The sequence below is a fragment of the Leptodactylus fuscus genome, chromosome 1 (genome assembly GCF_031893055.1).
Source record: "Leptodactylus fuscus isolate aLepFus1 chromosome 1, aLepFus1.hap2, whole genome shotgun sequence".
Classification (NCBI taxonomy): Eukaryota; Metazoa; Chordata; class Amphibia; order Anura; family Leptodactylidae; genus Leptodactylus; species Leptodactylus fuscus.
The window spans coordinates 129,015,810-129,032,524 of NC_134265.1; the positions used below are offsets into that span (position 1 = coordinate 129,015,810).

The 16,715-nt window shown below is 42.5% G+C and overlaps 2 protein-coding genes across 2 annotated transcripts; one reads left to right on the forward strand and one right to left on the reverse strand.

The window, feature by feature from the left end:
* The first annotated feature begins 6,484 nt into the window (after positions 1–6,484).
* On the forward strand, positions 6,485–7,435 carry LOC142203272 (olfactory receptor 6N1-like). The gene has a single exon (XM_075273890.1). It carries the CDS (start codon positions 6,485–6,487, stop codon positions 7,433–7,435), a length of 951 nt encoding a protein of 316 aa, XP_075129991.1.
* Positions 7,436–13,503: 6,068 nt separating this feature from the next.
* LOC142194082 (olfactory receptor 6B1-like) lies at positions 13,504–14,463 on the reverse strand. The gene has a single exon (XM_075263110.1). The coding sequence runs from the start codon at positions 14,446–14,448 to the stop codon at positions 13,504–13,506; it is 945 nt and encodes a 314-aa protein (XP_075119211.1). The 5' UTR covers positions 14,449–14,463.
* Between the last annotated feature and the right edge of the window lie 2,252 nt (positions 14,464–16,715).

Here is a 16,715-nt window from a genome sequence, read left to right on the forward strand (position 1 = left end):
AAATGACTCCTAAAAAAGTTAAAGTCTGTCTCACCAAAATAAGGTCTGTATGCTGCCAGTGCCTCCATGGCCCTATTCAATGAGGTCAGTGAGCACGAGGCTCAAAATGCAACAGGGGGTATCATAATAAGAACACTCAAACATGGCACTTAGGGTACGAGACAGGTAAGCTTTGAAAGTACTCCGAGTATATTTAGACCCAAAATAAGTCTTCTACACATGGTATCATAGAGCTGCATTACTAATTGCCCTCATGCAGACCTGCCCTCCATCTCTATCACCATACACTATTCATATCAGTCCCTCTCTTCTTCCTTTTCCCACGTACAGCTCTCACATATTTTTCTCTCTCTTTAACCAGTCTAATCCCTATACTTTATTAGTGAAACTAAACAGAAATACCTGCATAAATCACTGAATCATTTTCTGTCTCTGTCTATTTTGCACCTACTACAGTAGCTGCTGGGGACATCTCTCCAAACTCTGGCCCACTTTCTTTCATTATCTTTTCCTCTTCCTCAACACATAGAAGTCCCACCAACCTCATCAATATTCACTGTCTTCCCTCTCCTTATCTCTCCCCTGCCCTTTTTAACTATTCTATATTGAACATCCGCTCAGTGTGTTACAAACTAGAATATAATCATGACTTATTCCATAGTAAATCTCTCAAACTGCTAACCCTCACTGAAACCTGGATCCAGCAGTCTTTTACAACCTCCCCTGCTGCTGGCCTATATTTCTCGCATACTTCTAGGCCTTACAACAGGCTTTCTTCTATCAAAGCAGTACACTTTTCAGGTCATTCCCCCAGTACCCTCACCCGCAGCCATGATCTACCACCACCTGGCCCACCCTACCAATTTTTGGCTTCACCTGTTCCTATCCTGTGAAATTCCTTCCCTCATCATGGGTGACTTCAACTGTTAGCCAGACGCCTTTTCTCCCATCATCATGGACTATTGAATTCATTTTTATTGGACTATGTCAAGTTCCTGAACGTTATAAATAAAGGTTAAGTTTTAAATCAGGATCGACTGCTGGATATATTTTAGTTTCACTGACTTTAACTGTAGCTGTCTCCCCAGCTACCTCACAGTTTCTCTTAATAACCACTTCTTTTGGTATTTCACAACTCTTCCCTTCCCCTACACACAAAGGGTGCGCATTCTGGCACTTATACACATGTCAGAGTGTGAGCGCTCAAAACAGATCCCATTCATTTCAATGGGTCGTTATGAGCATATAACGCACGTAAGATAGCAAAGTGATTGATCTCGTACTCCTCCAATTCCTTGTAGTTTCCAAATTTACCAACTCTTCTCTGCCCCTTTCTGATCATAACCTTCTATCTTTCACAATTAGTACTTTCTCTACTTCACAGGATATACCTACCATCATACATATAGAAATGTATGTGCTATTAACACCCAGCACCTCTCAGACATTGTACTGTCATCACTGTACCCTATCTCTTCACTCTCCTGTCCCAATATATCACCCAACCTGTGCATTTTTTTTTTTTTTTTAAATGTAGATTGTGAACCCCACATAGGGCTCACATTGTACATTTTTCCTATCAGTATGTCTTTGGAGTATGGGATGGAAATCCATGCAAACACAGGGAGAACATACAAACTCCTTGCAGATGGTTTTTTGCCCTTGGCAGGATTCGAACCAAGGACTCCAGCGCTGCAAGGCTGCATTGCTAACCACTGAGCCACCGTGTGGAAATGTGTATAATGTCAAAGAAACAGTTAAAATATTTAAATAAATACATTCAATTATAAAGTATGAAGCATGACAAGCTGACACTACAGGGCAATATGAGGGAATACTGTTCCAAGAAAAACGTGTACTTGAATATCTATATGTGATGACGTATCAGTAGTTGAAACTATAGATCCCAACTGTCCCGCATTCCGCAGGACAGTCCTGATTTTAGACTGCTGTTGCACGGTCCTGCACGGCTTACCGCATGTCCCGCTCTGCCTCTGAAGTGTTTTGCTTATTAACAAACTTTCCCCCGATCACCATCCACTCTTATAACAGTTAAAAGGTTGTAACTGCTATAAGAGTGGGTGGTGATCGGGGGAACGTTTGACTATTGTACTCAGAAGGACCTGTGTGACATCAGACAGTCACATGACTAGGTAGGCGTGTCTTTGTATCCCATGCAGGAAGAGATGGCGAGATGTGTGGTCGAAGGTAATGGGCGGGATGTGAGATGCAGGGTGGACTGTGTGTGGGGGAGAGATGTTGGGTTCAGGGTGTATTGTGGGGTGCAGGGTGTACTGTGGAGGGATGTGGGGTGTAAGATTGATGGTGGGTTGGAGGAGAGATGTGGGGTGCATGTGTGTACTGTGGGGGGGGTGAATTGTGGGGTGCATGGGTGTACTGTGGGGGAGAGATGTGAGGTGTAGTGTGTACTGTGTGGGGGGGAGATGTGGGGTGCAGTGTGCATTTTGTAGCGGGAGATGTGGGGTGCAGGGTGTACTGGGGGGATGTGGGTTGCAAGGTTGACTGTGGGTGGGGGAGAGATGTGGGGTGTATGGGTGTGCTGTGGGGTGCTTAGGTGTACTGTGAGGGGAGAGATGTGGGGTGTAGGGTATACCCAATGAGAAATGGATGGAAATAGGTGGAGTCAATTTAAAAGTGGATGAAGCTAAATTTGCTGCATCCCATCCACATTTTGTCCCTCTTTCTGCTCTTTAAAAGTTCAGAGGTATGGTTGAAACAGACAAACTGAGGCTGAGGCCTCACATTGTAGAAACGCATCTTCTTTTGTTGTTTTGCTGAATTTTTTTGCGCAAAAGCCAAGAGTGGCTACAAAATAGGAATTATATAGGAAGTTCTTATACTTCTACATTCAATCCACTTCTGGCTTTGGCTCAAAAAAAAGCTGCAAAATCTGCAACCAAAAAAGCTGCCACAAGGTAGGGCCTCAGCCTGAGACAGATTTATTAAAATGGTCTAAAAGCAGAACTGTCTTAGTTGTCTATAGAAACCAATCACAGAACAGCTTTTATTTTGTATTCTGCTCCTGAAAAAAATGAAAACTGCATTTTGATTGGTCGCTATGGGCAACAAATGCCATTTTTCTTCTAGACCATTTTAATAAATCTGCCCCAATATCTACTGTATGTAACTTCAATGTCTGTTACATGACTTTTTAGATTCATTAAAATAAATTTTTATTTTTACTGAGATTCTCTAAATTAACATTGCAGGTAAGTGACACCAAGGGAATATAAAAATAATAAGTACAGGTGTATCCAGGATATGGTTAATCCCTGAAGAGCCTTCAATAGTATTTAAGCGCCAGTTTTAATAGGTAAGCACAGGAGGTGAATACTGTATATACTGTATGTGCACTGTGCCAAATCATCTGATATATTGTCGGGGAAGGAAACGCCTGAAAATAAGGTGAGGTCATAAGAAATTTTACGCTGATGGCTCCACACACTATTCTACCTAAATACCTACAATATATTAAAACGCTTGTATTTTTGTATGGACTTTTGTGGAGAATAGAATCGAGTAAACCCAGCCTGAACCCATAAGAAAATAATTATGGATGTCAATACTTATGAATAAGACAAATGACAGTATAGTGGGAACAGACAAAAGATATATAACTACAAACAGTAATGAGAAGTAAGGGTAAGTAAGTGAGTACAAATGAATCAGAAGCAGAAAAAAACCACTAGCATTTTTGGAGAGGTTTTTGCATTTTGTCACCTTACAACCACAAACTTAAATGTATTTTATTGAAATTTTAAGTGTGAGACCAACATAAAGTAGCAGATAATTGTGAAGTGGAATGAAAATGATACATGGTTTTCAAAATTTTAATCAAGTAAAAATCTAAAAAGTGTGGCGTGCAAAAGTATCCAGCCCCCTGAACTCTGATACCCCTAATTAAAATCCAGTGCGCACAATTGCCTTCAGAAGTCACTTAATTAGTTAATACAGTTCAGCTGTGTGTAATTGAAGGCCTCAGTGGTTTATTAGAAAATACTAGTGAACAAACAGCATCATGAAGGCCAAGGAACTTTCCAGATAGGTCAGGGATAAAGTTGTGGAGAAGTTTAAAGCAGGGTTAGGTTATAAAAATATATTTCAAGCTTTGCGCATCCCAAGTAGCACTGCTCAATCCATCATCCAAAAATGGAAAAAGTATTCTACAACTGCAAATCTACCATGGCGTCATGGCCGTCCACCTAAACTAATAGATCGAGCAAGAACAGCACTGGTCAGAGAAGTAGCCAAGAGGTCCATGGTCACTCTAGAAGAAATGCAGAAATCCACAGCTCATGTGGGAGAATCTGTCCACAGGACAACTATAAGTCATGCGTTCCACAAATCTGGCCTTCATGGATGAGTGGCAAGAAGAAAAACATTGTCAAAAGAAAGATATAAGAAGTGAAGTTTGCAGTTTGCCACAAGCCATATAGGGGGACACAGCAAACATGTGGAAGAAGGTGCTCTGGTAAGAAGAGACCAAAGTTGAACCTTTTGGCCTAAATGCAAAGCGCTATATGTTGCGGAAAAGTAACATTGCTCATGACCCTGAACACACCATCCCCATTGTGAAACATGGCAGTGGCAGCATCATGCTGTGGGGAGGCTTTTCTTCAGCAGGTACAAGGAAGCGAGTCAGAGTTGATGGGAAGATGGATGGAGCTAAATACAGGAAGAAACCTGTTTTGCAAGGCACTGTATCTCATGAGGTCACAACAGCCATGTCGCATCAGTGGGTCTTTCTGTTTGGACACTACCATTCACAGAATTTACTTCCAACAAACTATAGCTGCAAATTTGCATGTTGCACAACGGTCAGTAAGAGCACGATCCAACACTCCAATATGATCAGCACAATCTCATTCGTTGTTAGCATGTGCATCATTTTTTTAAGGATTTCTTTAAGAAGTTCTCTCTGTTCACAGATAACTTACAACAGCAACAACTGAGTAATACACTTGTAACTTTATTATTATTATTATTATTATTATTTATTTATATAGCACCATTCATTCCATGGTGCTTTACATTTTGGGGTTACATACAATACACAGAATATACAGGAAGATATAATACTAACAATGACTGACTGGCACAGTGGGGTAGAGGGCCCTGCCTGCGAGGGCTTACAATCTATGAGGGAAGAGGGGTAGAGACAGAAGGAGAGGGGGAGACTGCACAGATGTCAGTGCGGTGATAGTGTTATTGGAGGTTGTAGGCCTTCCTGAATAGGTGAGTCTTCAGGGCCTTCTTGAAGCCTGTGATTGTGGGGGTCAGTCTTATGTGTCGTGATAAGGAGTTCCAGAGTATGGGGGATGCAGGGGAGAAATCTTGGAGACGGTTGTGTGAGGAGTGGATGAGAGCAGAGCGGAGTAGGAGGTCATTGGAGGATCTGAGGTTACGTGTGGGCAGGTAGTGGGAGATTATATGAATCAGCTTTGTCTTCACACAGATCAATGCTGTTTTAACACAAACCACTTTAGCTTGACACAAGGCAAATGCGACTTAAAATGTATCATGTGTCACTTGACCCATACTTGCTAACTCTCCCAAAATATTCAGAAGGCTCCTACAAATAGTGGTGACCTCCGGAAGTTCCAGTAAAAGTAGAAAAATCTCTCAGCCTGGCACAATGCTGCGCTGTCTTTAATATGTGATGTGGATTCTTTATGTTCCAAGAAGAAAATAAGTGGCATGGTCATGCAAACATTTTCACACTTCAAGTCTCCCTGAAAAGAAGTGTTGGCATGTATAGGTCTACTGTCTTCACAGGACTGTAACACAGAGACCACTATAGGCCACAAAGCAACCAATCTCCTGCCATCTGCTAATTATTAGCTCTCTCAAGGATGACGTCTCACAGCCCTGGCATCTTACTCATGGCTGACGTTTACAAAGTCCACATAGGGTCTCAGAACTGGGCCGAAACCGACCACACAGTCAATAGGACATTTCCAATCAGCTCACCAACTTCCCTTCTATGACAACCCTCTGATACCACTCTGGCACTTTTGGAGACACTGCACTGGCACTGCCATCAATTCCCTTACAGTCCTACTGTATGGCCAATCATACAGTGGAACAGCTAATATAACAAATTATATGCCAAGGATTTCATACAAACATTATCAAGTGGAATACAGCAAAAATAGTCACATACTTGTGCGTGGATGCAATAAGAATAAAAGTGAACAATGGTTCTTATCCAGCTTGTAGGTCCTTTATAAAAGAGACTTGTAGAATTTCCAACAACCAGCTGGAGACCAAAGCTGGATATGATATGGCGTAATGAACAGTGCCCAACTATCGGATGCACAAATCAGACCGGCCTATATGCCAATCTTAGTAAATGTCTTCCAATATTGTTTATTGAAGTAATGAAATACTATTGTTGTACTGCTATATAATATTCATTCATTTATTCTTTCATTCATTCCACTTGTAGAAACTGCTCATTGAAATGGGAGGAGGAATAAATCAAACATTGGTGACAGAATTTATCATCTTGGGGTTCCCCAGCCTGAAGAAGCTCTACCCTCTTATGTTCCTACTTTTCCTACTTATCTACAGTTTTACTGTAACAGGCAACATTATCATTTTCCTGACTGTACTTACAAACTATAAACTGCAAATCCCTATGTTTTATTTTCTCAACCACCTCTCAGCTATAGAAATATGGTACACATCAGTCATTGTACCTAAGATGTTATCTACATTTGTGACAAGCAGTAGGGCCATATCTTTTAAAAATTGTATGATTCAGTTGTATCTATTTAGCTCGCTTGGAGCTTCTGAGTGTTACCTACTAACTGCAATGGCGTATGATCGGTATGTGGCTATTTGTATTCCTCTGCATTATTCTTCAAAGATGACCAATACAACTGCACACCAGTTAGCCTCTGGGGCTTGGATCGGTGGCTTTCTTTCTCCAATCTTGCCGGTTGTATTAATATCAAGGCTTTTTTTCTGTGGTCCTAATCAGATTAATTATTTCTACTGTGATGCTCAACCTCTTCTCAAACTTGCCTGCAGCAGTACCCAGTTTACAGAGACGGCCATCTCTACGTTGGCTACTGGACTTATATTTAGCTCCTTTCTCCTAACTGTCCTCTCCTACATATTCATTATTTCCACTATATTACAGATACCTTCAGCTGTAGGAAGGAAAAAGGCCTTTTCGACGTGTGCCTCTCACCTAACTGTAGTTATGATATATTACGGTACAATAACAGCCATGTACATGCAGCCCATGTCTAGATTCTCGCTAGATGTTAACAAGGTATTATCTTTACTTTATACAGTTGTGACACCTATGTTGAATCCTATTATCTACAGTTTGAGGAATAGAGAAATGAAGGACTCTGTGAAAAAGTTCTTCAAAAGAATCAGTAGGGGAAAGGACATTGAATAAACAAATATTCAATGCACAAAATTGGAGCAACAACTGTTGACTCATTTTGTGTAATTGTCTGACTGTAGTGATGCGAATGGGGTTAATCTCTGTAGCTCAGTAGTCATGCAGACATGCTCTAAGAATACTGTAACGTCTTCCCATCCTTCAGAACCATTTCTCCACAGCCTCCCTTCCTTGATTATATATTGGCATATTGATGATAAGGACATTCAGTATATCAGAAATCTCATTGCGCAGGAAGACACATAGATTGCCAGACCTCATAGTGTGTTGAATAGGACCTGTGAGCCCCCTAGCTTATGAGCACAGTCAGAACCACTGCCACCCCTACAGATACATCACTGCTTAGAATGGATTGCAGTGTCATTGGCTTGAATTACAGATCATCACTGTTAATTTTCTGACCTTAAGGCTAAGGCCCCACGTGGTGTCCTGCAGCAAAAAAAATGCGCTGCAGGAAAAATCCATGGCGGGAACACATCGCGGTTCTTCCTGCAGCGCTTTAGACAGTTTGCAGGGGTTTCATTTGCAGACTTTCTATTTCAGTTATACCTATGGAGAAACTGCCACCGTTTCCGTAAGTATAATTGAAATGCTGCGATTTCCAAAACCACTTCGGTTTTGGAAATTGTGGCTTATCCACAGCGCGGTTTTTACTGCAAAGTGGGCATGGTATTCACAAGAATCCCATCCACTTTGCCTTAAATGTAAAACGCCGTAGGAAAAATTGTGGCGTTTACACCACAGGGGGCCATGGCCTAACGCAGTTTTTCCATCTCATCCACATCCTGGTTTTCAGCTCGGTCCAGCAGTGTGCTCCGTGTTGTACACTTAGGATGCAATTCCAGAGATGAAAGCAATATGAAGAGAGAGGGAGAGAAGATAATATAGATGGCCAGGAACAGGGCTCATCGGTCCGACTAAATAGCTGGTCTGTACGGTGCTGATTAGAACTTTTCTGCTTCTGAGTCAAAAACAGAAATGATTCCCCGCAATAACATGAGTCCAATGCCATATCTGCCTTGACAAACACCTCACCTCTGGTGGTAGATTGATCGGCATTAAGCCTTTAAGCGCATTTTACTATACATGTCACCTGAAAGTTAAGGACCATTGAATTGAAATCCCCTGGATTACTGACATAATAGAAAAGTGCTACTCACTGAGATACATAGTAACATGCACTACTCACTAAGATACAGTAAGATAAACATTTGTTATATACCACTGCAATGGGCATAATGATATGGACTTTTTGCACACTCACTTGGTAGAATGTCCTGCATTCTAAATTTGCAGAATATTTAGTATACTTACCCCAACTCCACATCAGCAGTGATGAGAACTGGGATTCCACCCAACAAAACTATAGTCCTTTCATGTCTACTAATAAAGTGAATTTAGCACAAACTGCTCTTTCACTGTCATTAATGCTAAGTGTTTTATGATATTAAGGCGATTTCAGCAAATATATATGCTTGATAACTATTATATACATTATTTTATGGTATAGTTACTAGTCGTGTTCTGTGTTAAATCCAGACAGATTTATATAATCTCCTTGTCACTGCCCAATGTCGTTTTCCAATGTGTGTTTGTGATATCCTATACTGTGAGCAAGAACTCAGGGAGAACAAAAGGTGCAATGAAACTACAAAATGAAGAGAAGAGTCAAAGTCTCCGAATTCCCAAACACAGTTTAAGGCTGAGGCCCCACGTTGTGGTAACACAACTTTTTTTGTTACAGATTTAGTTGTGTTTTTTTTTTAGCCAAAGCCAAGAATGGCTACAAAAGGAATGGGAAATATAGGAAGCTCGTATACTTCTCCCTTCTGCTCAATCCACTCCTGATTTTGGATTAAAAAAAAAAACACAGGAAAATCTGCAACAAAAGAAGCTAAATAAATTAGACTATTAAGAGAATCATATAGGAGCAAATTTACCATGGCATCATTTACCCGATCACAGAGGACAGCGATCATCAATAGCAGGAACCCACTGTCTAAATTCTGAGAATATTCTTCAATTGCCCTGCGGCCCAATTTAAATCATAAAGATAGACTACAACTAACAATGTCCCTCTCCAGTTGTCCCCAGTTTAATGCCCGCTCCATCTGCCTCCATTTTAATGTCCCTCTTCATCTGCCAAAGTTTAACATAAAAAATACTCTCTCCTCACTTCTGCTGCACAGTCTGCAGTCTCTAGTCCCAGATTGTTCAAGGAGCTGCAGGCACAACATGAGTGATGTCATCACATCACACCTACAGCTCCTGGAGCACGCAGGGGCACAGTGGTGAGGCTCATTGCGTCCTCTCCAGATGCAGATGAGTTGAATCTGGGACATACCTCCCACTGACCAGGACCATAGGACAGGACCAGGAATTCGGGACTGTCTAGCTGAATCCGGGATGGTTGGGAGGTATGGTGTACTGGAGTGTGGAGTTTGTAGGAAGGAAAACTCTGTATCATAAGGGTAACTAATGTATTGTAGGTATACCATTTTTCATTAATGAATACAGGGAAGTACAGACCTGTATTGATGTGAGTAAAATACTGCACTTCCTGCTCACTCCCAGTCCTTCCCTCTACTCTTTGATTTCTATAGGCGTGACTAATCCAATTTATGTGACCTGCAGTCCAGCTTGAGATGTATATAGCAAAAATTTTCACAGTAAAAACAGAGAGCGCCAAGGAAACAGCCTGTATTACATAGTTACTTATAATGGTCGGCACTATACATTTATTCAAAGTCTGTTAAAAAGACCTGCTTAAAATTTACCATGTGTCTGCTTTATGTTGGCATCATTTTTAATCTCTTTAAGATGTGGAAACAATCCTTTATTTTACTATTTTATGAGGGCTTTTTTTGCATGATGTGTTGAATTTTGACACCATTTTTTGGGTACATATATTTATTTATTTTTAACTAGTATTTTTGAGGGGACTGTGTTCAACCACTATGCTCTAATTTAATCTGCTATGGGCACACGGGTGGAATTCACAACCAAAAGGGAGTCCCATATGCACAATGCAAACAATGTAAACAATGCAGACTGCCAAATAATACCAACTATATTTACAATATCATTCCAATATGGTTAAACTACACTTCTCCTGAATTCATTGGAGAGTATTTGTAGTGCATGGTAAGCATAATATATCTGCAATATAGGCCCCATGTAGAGGAAAAGACCCAGACAAAGGTGACTCATAGACAGGGGTGAACCTACCCCTTTCGCCGCCCGAGGCGAACTACAGAAAGCCGCCCCCCCCCCAGGAGGAGGGGCGGAGCGAAGGGGCATGGCCGAGTGAAGGGGGCATGGCCGAGCGAAGGGGCAGTGCTTAGCGCCGTTCGCATGCAGAGAGCAGGCACGGAGTGGACCTGCTCTCTGCCTGAGCGTGAGGGGAGGCTGCTGGAGCAGCGCTGCTCCAGTGGCCTCCCCAAACCACCGCTCGGTGCTAAGCCAGGCCAGGACAGCTTGTCCTGGACTGGCTTAGGTCATCAAAAATGCCGCCCTCCCTGGGGTCCTGACATAGCGCTGCCTGAAGTGCTCACTTCAGGTCGCCTCATGGGAGGTGCGGCGCTGCTCATAGAGTGCCATCAAAAAACAGTCATCTTGTTTTTATTATAAAAATATTGAAAAAGTAAAATAGTCACCTTGTCACTGGCAGATGGTGTCCCACAATTTGGTCAAAATGTGCACCAAAAAAACTAATTTTCATGTATTTATGAATTCAGTAGACATAGCAGTAATGCCCTTGGTGCTAGCAGAGTACTGTTGTAATTGTTATGTGTTTGTATTTCTATCACAGCAATGACAACATGCACCTGCACTTATAGTTCATATTGTTAGCATTGACTATTTTTGTGTGTTTGTAGTATTGTAGACAGGTGTGCCACTGTTTGGGGATGAAATCAGCCATTAGGTTGTAATCCTAAACAAAACCTTTTACTACTTGATCACATTGTTATCCCATTACTATCTAAAGAGAGTAACACAATGGATGGAATTTATTTTATTTGTTTATTGAGTTTGAGTGAAGTTACTCCATGATAACATTTGTGCTTGGTCAATAAGTTACCAAGTATAATAGATCAACAAAAACTTACTACAACATAACAGACATCTAAATTTTAATGATTATAAGAAAAAAAAAAATTGACTGGTAATACGACCTGAATTGGAATATTTTTAATAATCATATACCATTTGCTATGAGTTTTATGGGATATAAAATATCCTTTCTCACATGACCGCATATCGTCATACTGTAGATTGTAAGATCAGGCTGGTACTGGTTAATCCCCTTGTGGGCCCCGTCGCATTATTAATAACCAGTTTTTTTTTAGTAACCAGTAATGGCCCCTATTAACTTACCTATACCAGCTCCAGCTCACTGCAGTCTTCCTCTTCAGCCTCCAGGGGCCCCCATACACCGCACATTACGTCATCGTGGCATGATGTGGGCACATCGGACCCATTGAGGGCTGTAGGGAGCAGTAAGTGAATGCAGCAAGTTCTCTCCAATTCTGCTGATCTAGTTGTTAAAAATGCAACCGTATTGCAGAACTAGAAGGAACTGACACTCCAAGCCGTTTATGCTACAGGCTTCCTGCTCTACCACTCAACAACTTGTAGGCTACAGGCTACATTAAGTCTTTTGACTTACAAGCTGAGTACCAGTACTCATCTGTCTTCTCTCCAGCCCCTCCCACTCCTTCCTGCTCTGGGTGCACATGATGTAACCAAAGTGCATCCGGAGCTAGAAAGAGCGGGACTGGGGAGCAGACAGGTACATAATGACCTAATACATTGGTCACTTCTTTGGTCCCCCCTATACAGTGGCCCCTTCAATGTCCCTCCATACTGCATGAGGGACCAGTGATGGGACCATTATGCTGTGTGAGGGTAGTGATGGGTGTTAATATCCTCATAATATGCTCATGGGCAATGCGCCTTATAGTCCGTCTCGGTTCATATATAAGGCGCACCGGACTATAAGGCGCAGTCCGGTGCGCATTATATGTTATTGAAAGCGGCAGCACGCAGACTTTGCCAGCGGCCGCTTAACCCCCCCGCGTGCCAGCCGCTTCTATTGCAAGCGCTCGGCAGGCGAGGAGTTAAAGGGGCTCTATCAGCAAAATCATGCTGATAGAGCCCAACCGGAAAAGTTATATTAAACTACCCCCCCGTTTTAAAATAAAACCCTGAAACAGAATGTGAAACTTACCGAACGGTGCAGGGTGGGCGGGCATTCAGGCCTCCTCTTCCTCCGATGTTCCGTCCTCCTCCTCCGGCGCTCCCGAACTGATAATGGCCTGGGCGCATGCGTAGTAGCCGTAGTAGAAGCATTATGATATTGCGCATGCGCCCAGGCCATTATCAGTTCGCGAGCGCCGGAGGAAGTGGTCAGGACATCGGAGGAAGAGGAGGCCTGAATGCCCGCCCACCCTGCACCGTTCGGTAAGTTTCACATTCTGTTTCAGGGTTTTATTTTAAAACGGGGGGGTAGTTTAATATAACTTTTAAGGGTGCATTCACACTACGGAATGCCAGCGTGTATCACAGCCGTACACGCCGGCATTACAGCAGGGCTGCCGGACACTTCCCATTCATTTCTATGGGAGCCGGCATGCGAGCGCTCCCCATAAAAATGAATGGACTGCTTTTTTCCATTCATTTCTATGGGGAGCGCTCGCATGCCGGCTCCCATAGAAATGAATGGGAAGTGTCCGGCAGCCCTGCTGTAACGCCGGCGTGTACGGCTGTGATACACGCTGGCGTTCCGTAGTGTGAATGCACCTTTACGGTGCCTTTTATGTATGTATGGAAGCGGCACGCAAACTTTGCCGCCGCTTTAACCATATATAAGACGCACCGGACTATAAGGCGCACTTACGATTTCTGAGGAAATCGTAGGTTTTTATGTGCACCTTATAGTTCGGAAAATACGGTAATAGGAAAAAAAATGCTGAAAAATGCAGCAGAAATTCAATAAAAATGCTATGAGTTTTCGCAACTTTTTTTTCTGAAGCATTTTTTATCTGCATTTCGCTTTAACCTTAAGGTCCAGAATTTTTTAAATGTAACATTTTGCTTAAAATTTGCTGAACTTCCTTATTCCTTAAGCAGTATATGACTGGGTTAAGTAAAGGTGTTATTACTGTGTATATGACAGACACCAGTTTGTTGTAATCTACAGCCCTGGCCCTATTGGGCCTTGCATACATGAAAAGAGTGGCTGCATAGAATATAATAACTACAACCAAGTGAGACGTACAAGTCGAAAAGGCCTTTTGTTTTCCATTGGAGGTTGGAATAGAAATAACGGTGTTCAGAATGCAACTGTAAGAAACAAATGTTAGTAGCAATGGTACCAAAAGTATCAATAAGGCAAGTACAAAGTCGACAAGTTCCGCTAACTTCATGTCTGTACAGGCAATATTAAGTATTGGCGAGATATCACAGTAGAAGTGATTTATAACATTGGAATGACAAAAAGTAACTCGGGAAATGTAATAAACTTTAATCACTGATATAAGAAAACCGGTGAACCATGATCCTAAGGCCAGAAGGACACAAAAATTCCAATTCATGATGGTAACGTAATGCAAGGGGTTGCAGATTGCTACATAGCGATCGAAAGCCATAACAGCCAACAAAACACACTCTGTGCATACCAAGGCAATAAAGAAGTAGAGCTGTAACATACAAGACACAAGGGAAATTTCTCGATTTTCAACTATAAATATGGAAAGTAGTTTGGGTACAGTGACAGTGACGTACCACGTTTCCAGGAAGGAAAGGTGCCCTAAGAAAAAGTACATTGGCTTATGCAGTTTGGAATTAGTCCAGATCAAGATGATTATAAGCAAGTTCTCCGCAATGGTTAAGAGATAAATCAAAAGGAAAATCAAGAAAAGCAAAATTTGAACTGGCCGAGAAGTGGGAAATCCAAGTAGGATGAAGGTGCTGATGCTTCTGGATATATTGGCGTTATCTTCCATTTTTAAGAGAATTGCTGTCAAAGAGTGACAAGTGTTGGATAAGTGTTGTACTTTATTTTTTGGGGATTTTATCCTCTATGAGGGTGAGCATATAGATGTTATTGACAGTATATATATGTCCAATGCAATACAAAGAAAGCATTTATTACACACCTACCATATAGCTATATTTAAGCCTTAACACATGTTCAGATGTAACTACTGGAAAGAGAGGAGAAATGGAAAGAATTTCTACCATACATTAGTCCATAGTCATTAGCACAATATTTTAGTTGTAAATAGGGTAATATTCTAAATGGTTTTCAAGGGTTGACATTGACTTACACATAACTGAGTGCAATGTTAAACAATGGCTGTAAGAAAAGCTTCCAATGAAGCACAGGTACTAGATATTGTTCAGGAAGAATTAAGATGAATAAAAAGTATTATTTTAAATAGATATTTGGAAATTCAGCTTATGTTCAGTGCAATATGTAATTGGCCTTGTCAGTGGCATAACTAATGTCTTGTGGGCCCCGATGCAATCTTTTCTCCGGGGCCCCCTATCTCATCCCTACAGTGAATTCTTGGTAGTGATGGTTACTGGTGCTAAGGAGTTTCATCAGCCTTAGTGTGGTTAGGGTCATGTGTGGGACTCCTTGGCTTATGGGCTAAATGCTGATGCCAGTGCTTATATGGGCCCCTAAGGCTCCTGGGCCCCGGTGCGACTGCACTCTCTGCACCCCCTCAAATTAAAACCCAGGTTCAGCATTCATCTGCAATAAATTATTATAATACAATTTAATTAGATTTTGTAATGAACCATTCAAACATGAAGGAGTACAATCTGATAGTTGAGGTCATTCTGTGCTTTCTCAGATTTTGTTATGCATATTTTGCAAGACTTCATCATCACCACAATATAGATGACATTGGATGAACATGTCTGAATCACATCACATCACATCTCATCCCCAAACTCACTGAAGTCATTACTCCGGCCCTAACTCATCTCTTCAACCTATCCCTAGCCAATGGATCCTTCCCCTCTGCCTTCAAACATGCCACAGTCACACCTATACTTAAGAAACCGTCCCTCAACCCGTCCTCTCCAGCCAACTATCGTCCCATCTCACTGCTCCCGTACGCCTCAAAACTGCTTGAGCAACACGTCCACTCAGAACTCTCCTCCTATCTCTCGTCCAACCTGCTCTTTGACAGACTACAGTCAGGCTTCAGACCCTGGCACTCCACTGAAACTGCCCTAACAAAAGTCACCAATGACCTTCTAACTGCCAAAGCCAAGCGCCATTACTCTATCCTCCTCCTCCTTGACCGCTCCTCTGCCTTTGACAGAGTTGACCACTCCCTCCTGTTAGAAATTCTCTCATCCCTTGGTATCTCAGACCTGGCCCTTTCCTGGATCTCCTCATACCTCACCGACCGCACATTCAGCGTCTCCCACTCGCACACCACCTCCTCACCACGCTCTCTCTCTGTAGGTGTCCCCCAAGGCTCCATCCTAGGACCCCTCCTGCTCTCCATCTACACCCTTGGCCTGGGCCAACTCATAGAATCTCATGGTTTTCAATACCATTGCTATGCCGATGACACCCAAATATACATCTCTGGACCAGACATTACCTCCCTGCTGGCCAGAGTTCCAGATTGCTTAGCGGCCATAGCCTCCTTCCTCTCCTCCTGCTTTCTCAAACTGAACATGGAGAAAACAGAGTTCATCATTTTCACCCCACCCCATGTGGCCCCTCCACCTGACCCATCGTCCAGGCCCTCATAATCTCCCGCTTAGACTACTGCAACACCCTTCTCCATGGACTCTCAGCAAACACCCTCGCCCCCCTCCAGTCCACCTTAAACTGTGCTGCCCGCTTAATTCACCTCTCCCCCCGATCTTCATTGGCTGCTCCCCTCTGCCAGTCCCTCCATATATCTCTGAACTAATCTCCCGCTACCTGCCCACACGTAAACTCAGATCCTCCAATGACCTCCTACTCCGCTTTTCTCTCATCCGCTCCTCACACAACCGCCTCCAAGATTTCTCCCGTGCATCTCCCATACTCTGGAACTCCTTACCAAGACACATAAGACTGACCCCCACAATCACAGGATTCAAGAAGGCCCTGAAGACTCACCTATTCAGGAAATCTCCAATAACACTGTCACCACACCATCATCTGATCTTTTTCCCCTTCTCCTTCTGTCTCTACCCCCCTCCCTCATAGATTGTAAGCCCTCGCGGGCAGGGCCCTCTACCCCACTGTGCCAGT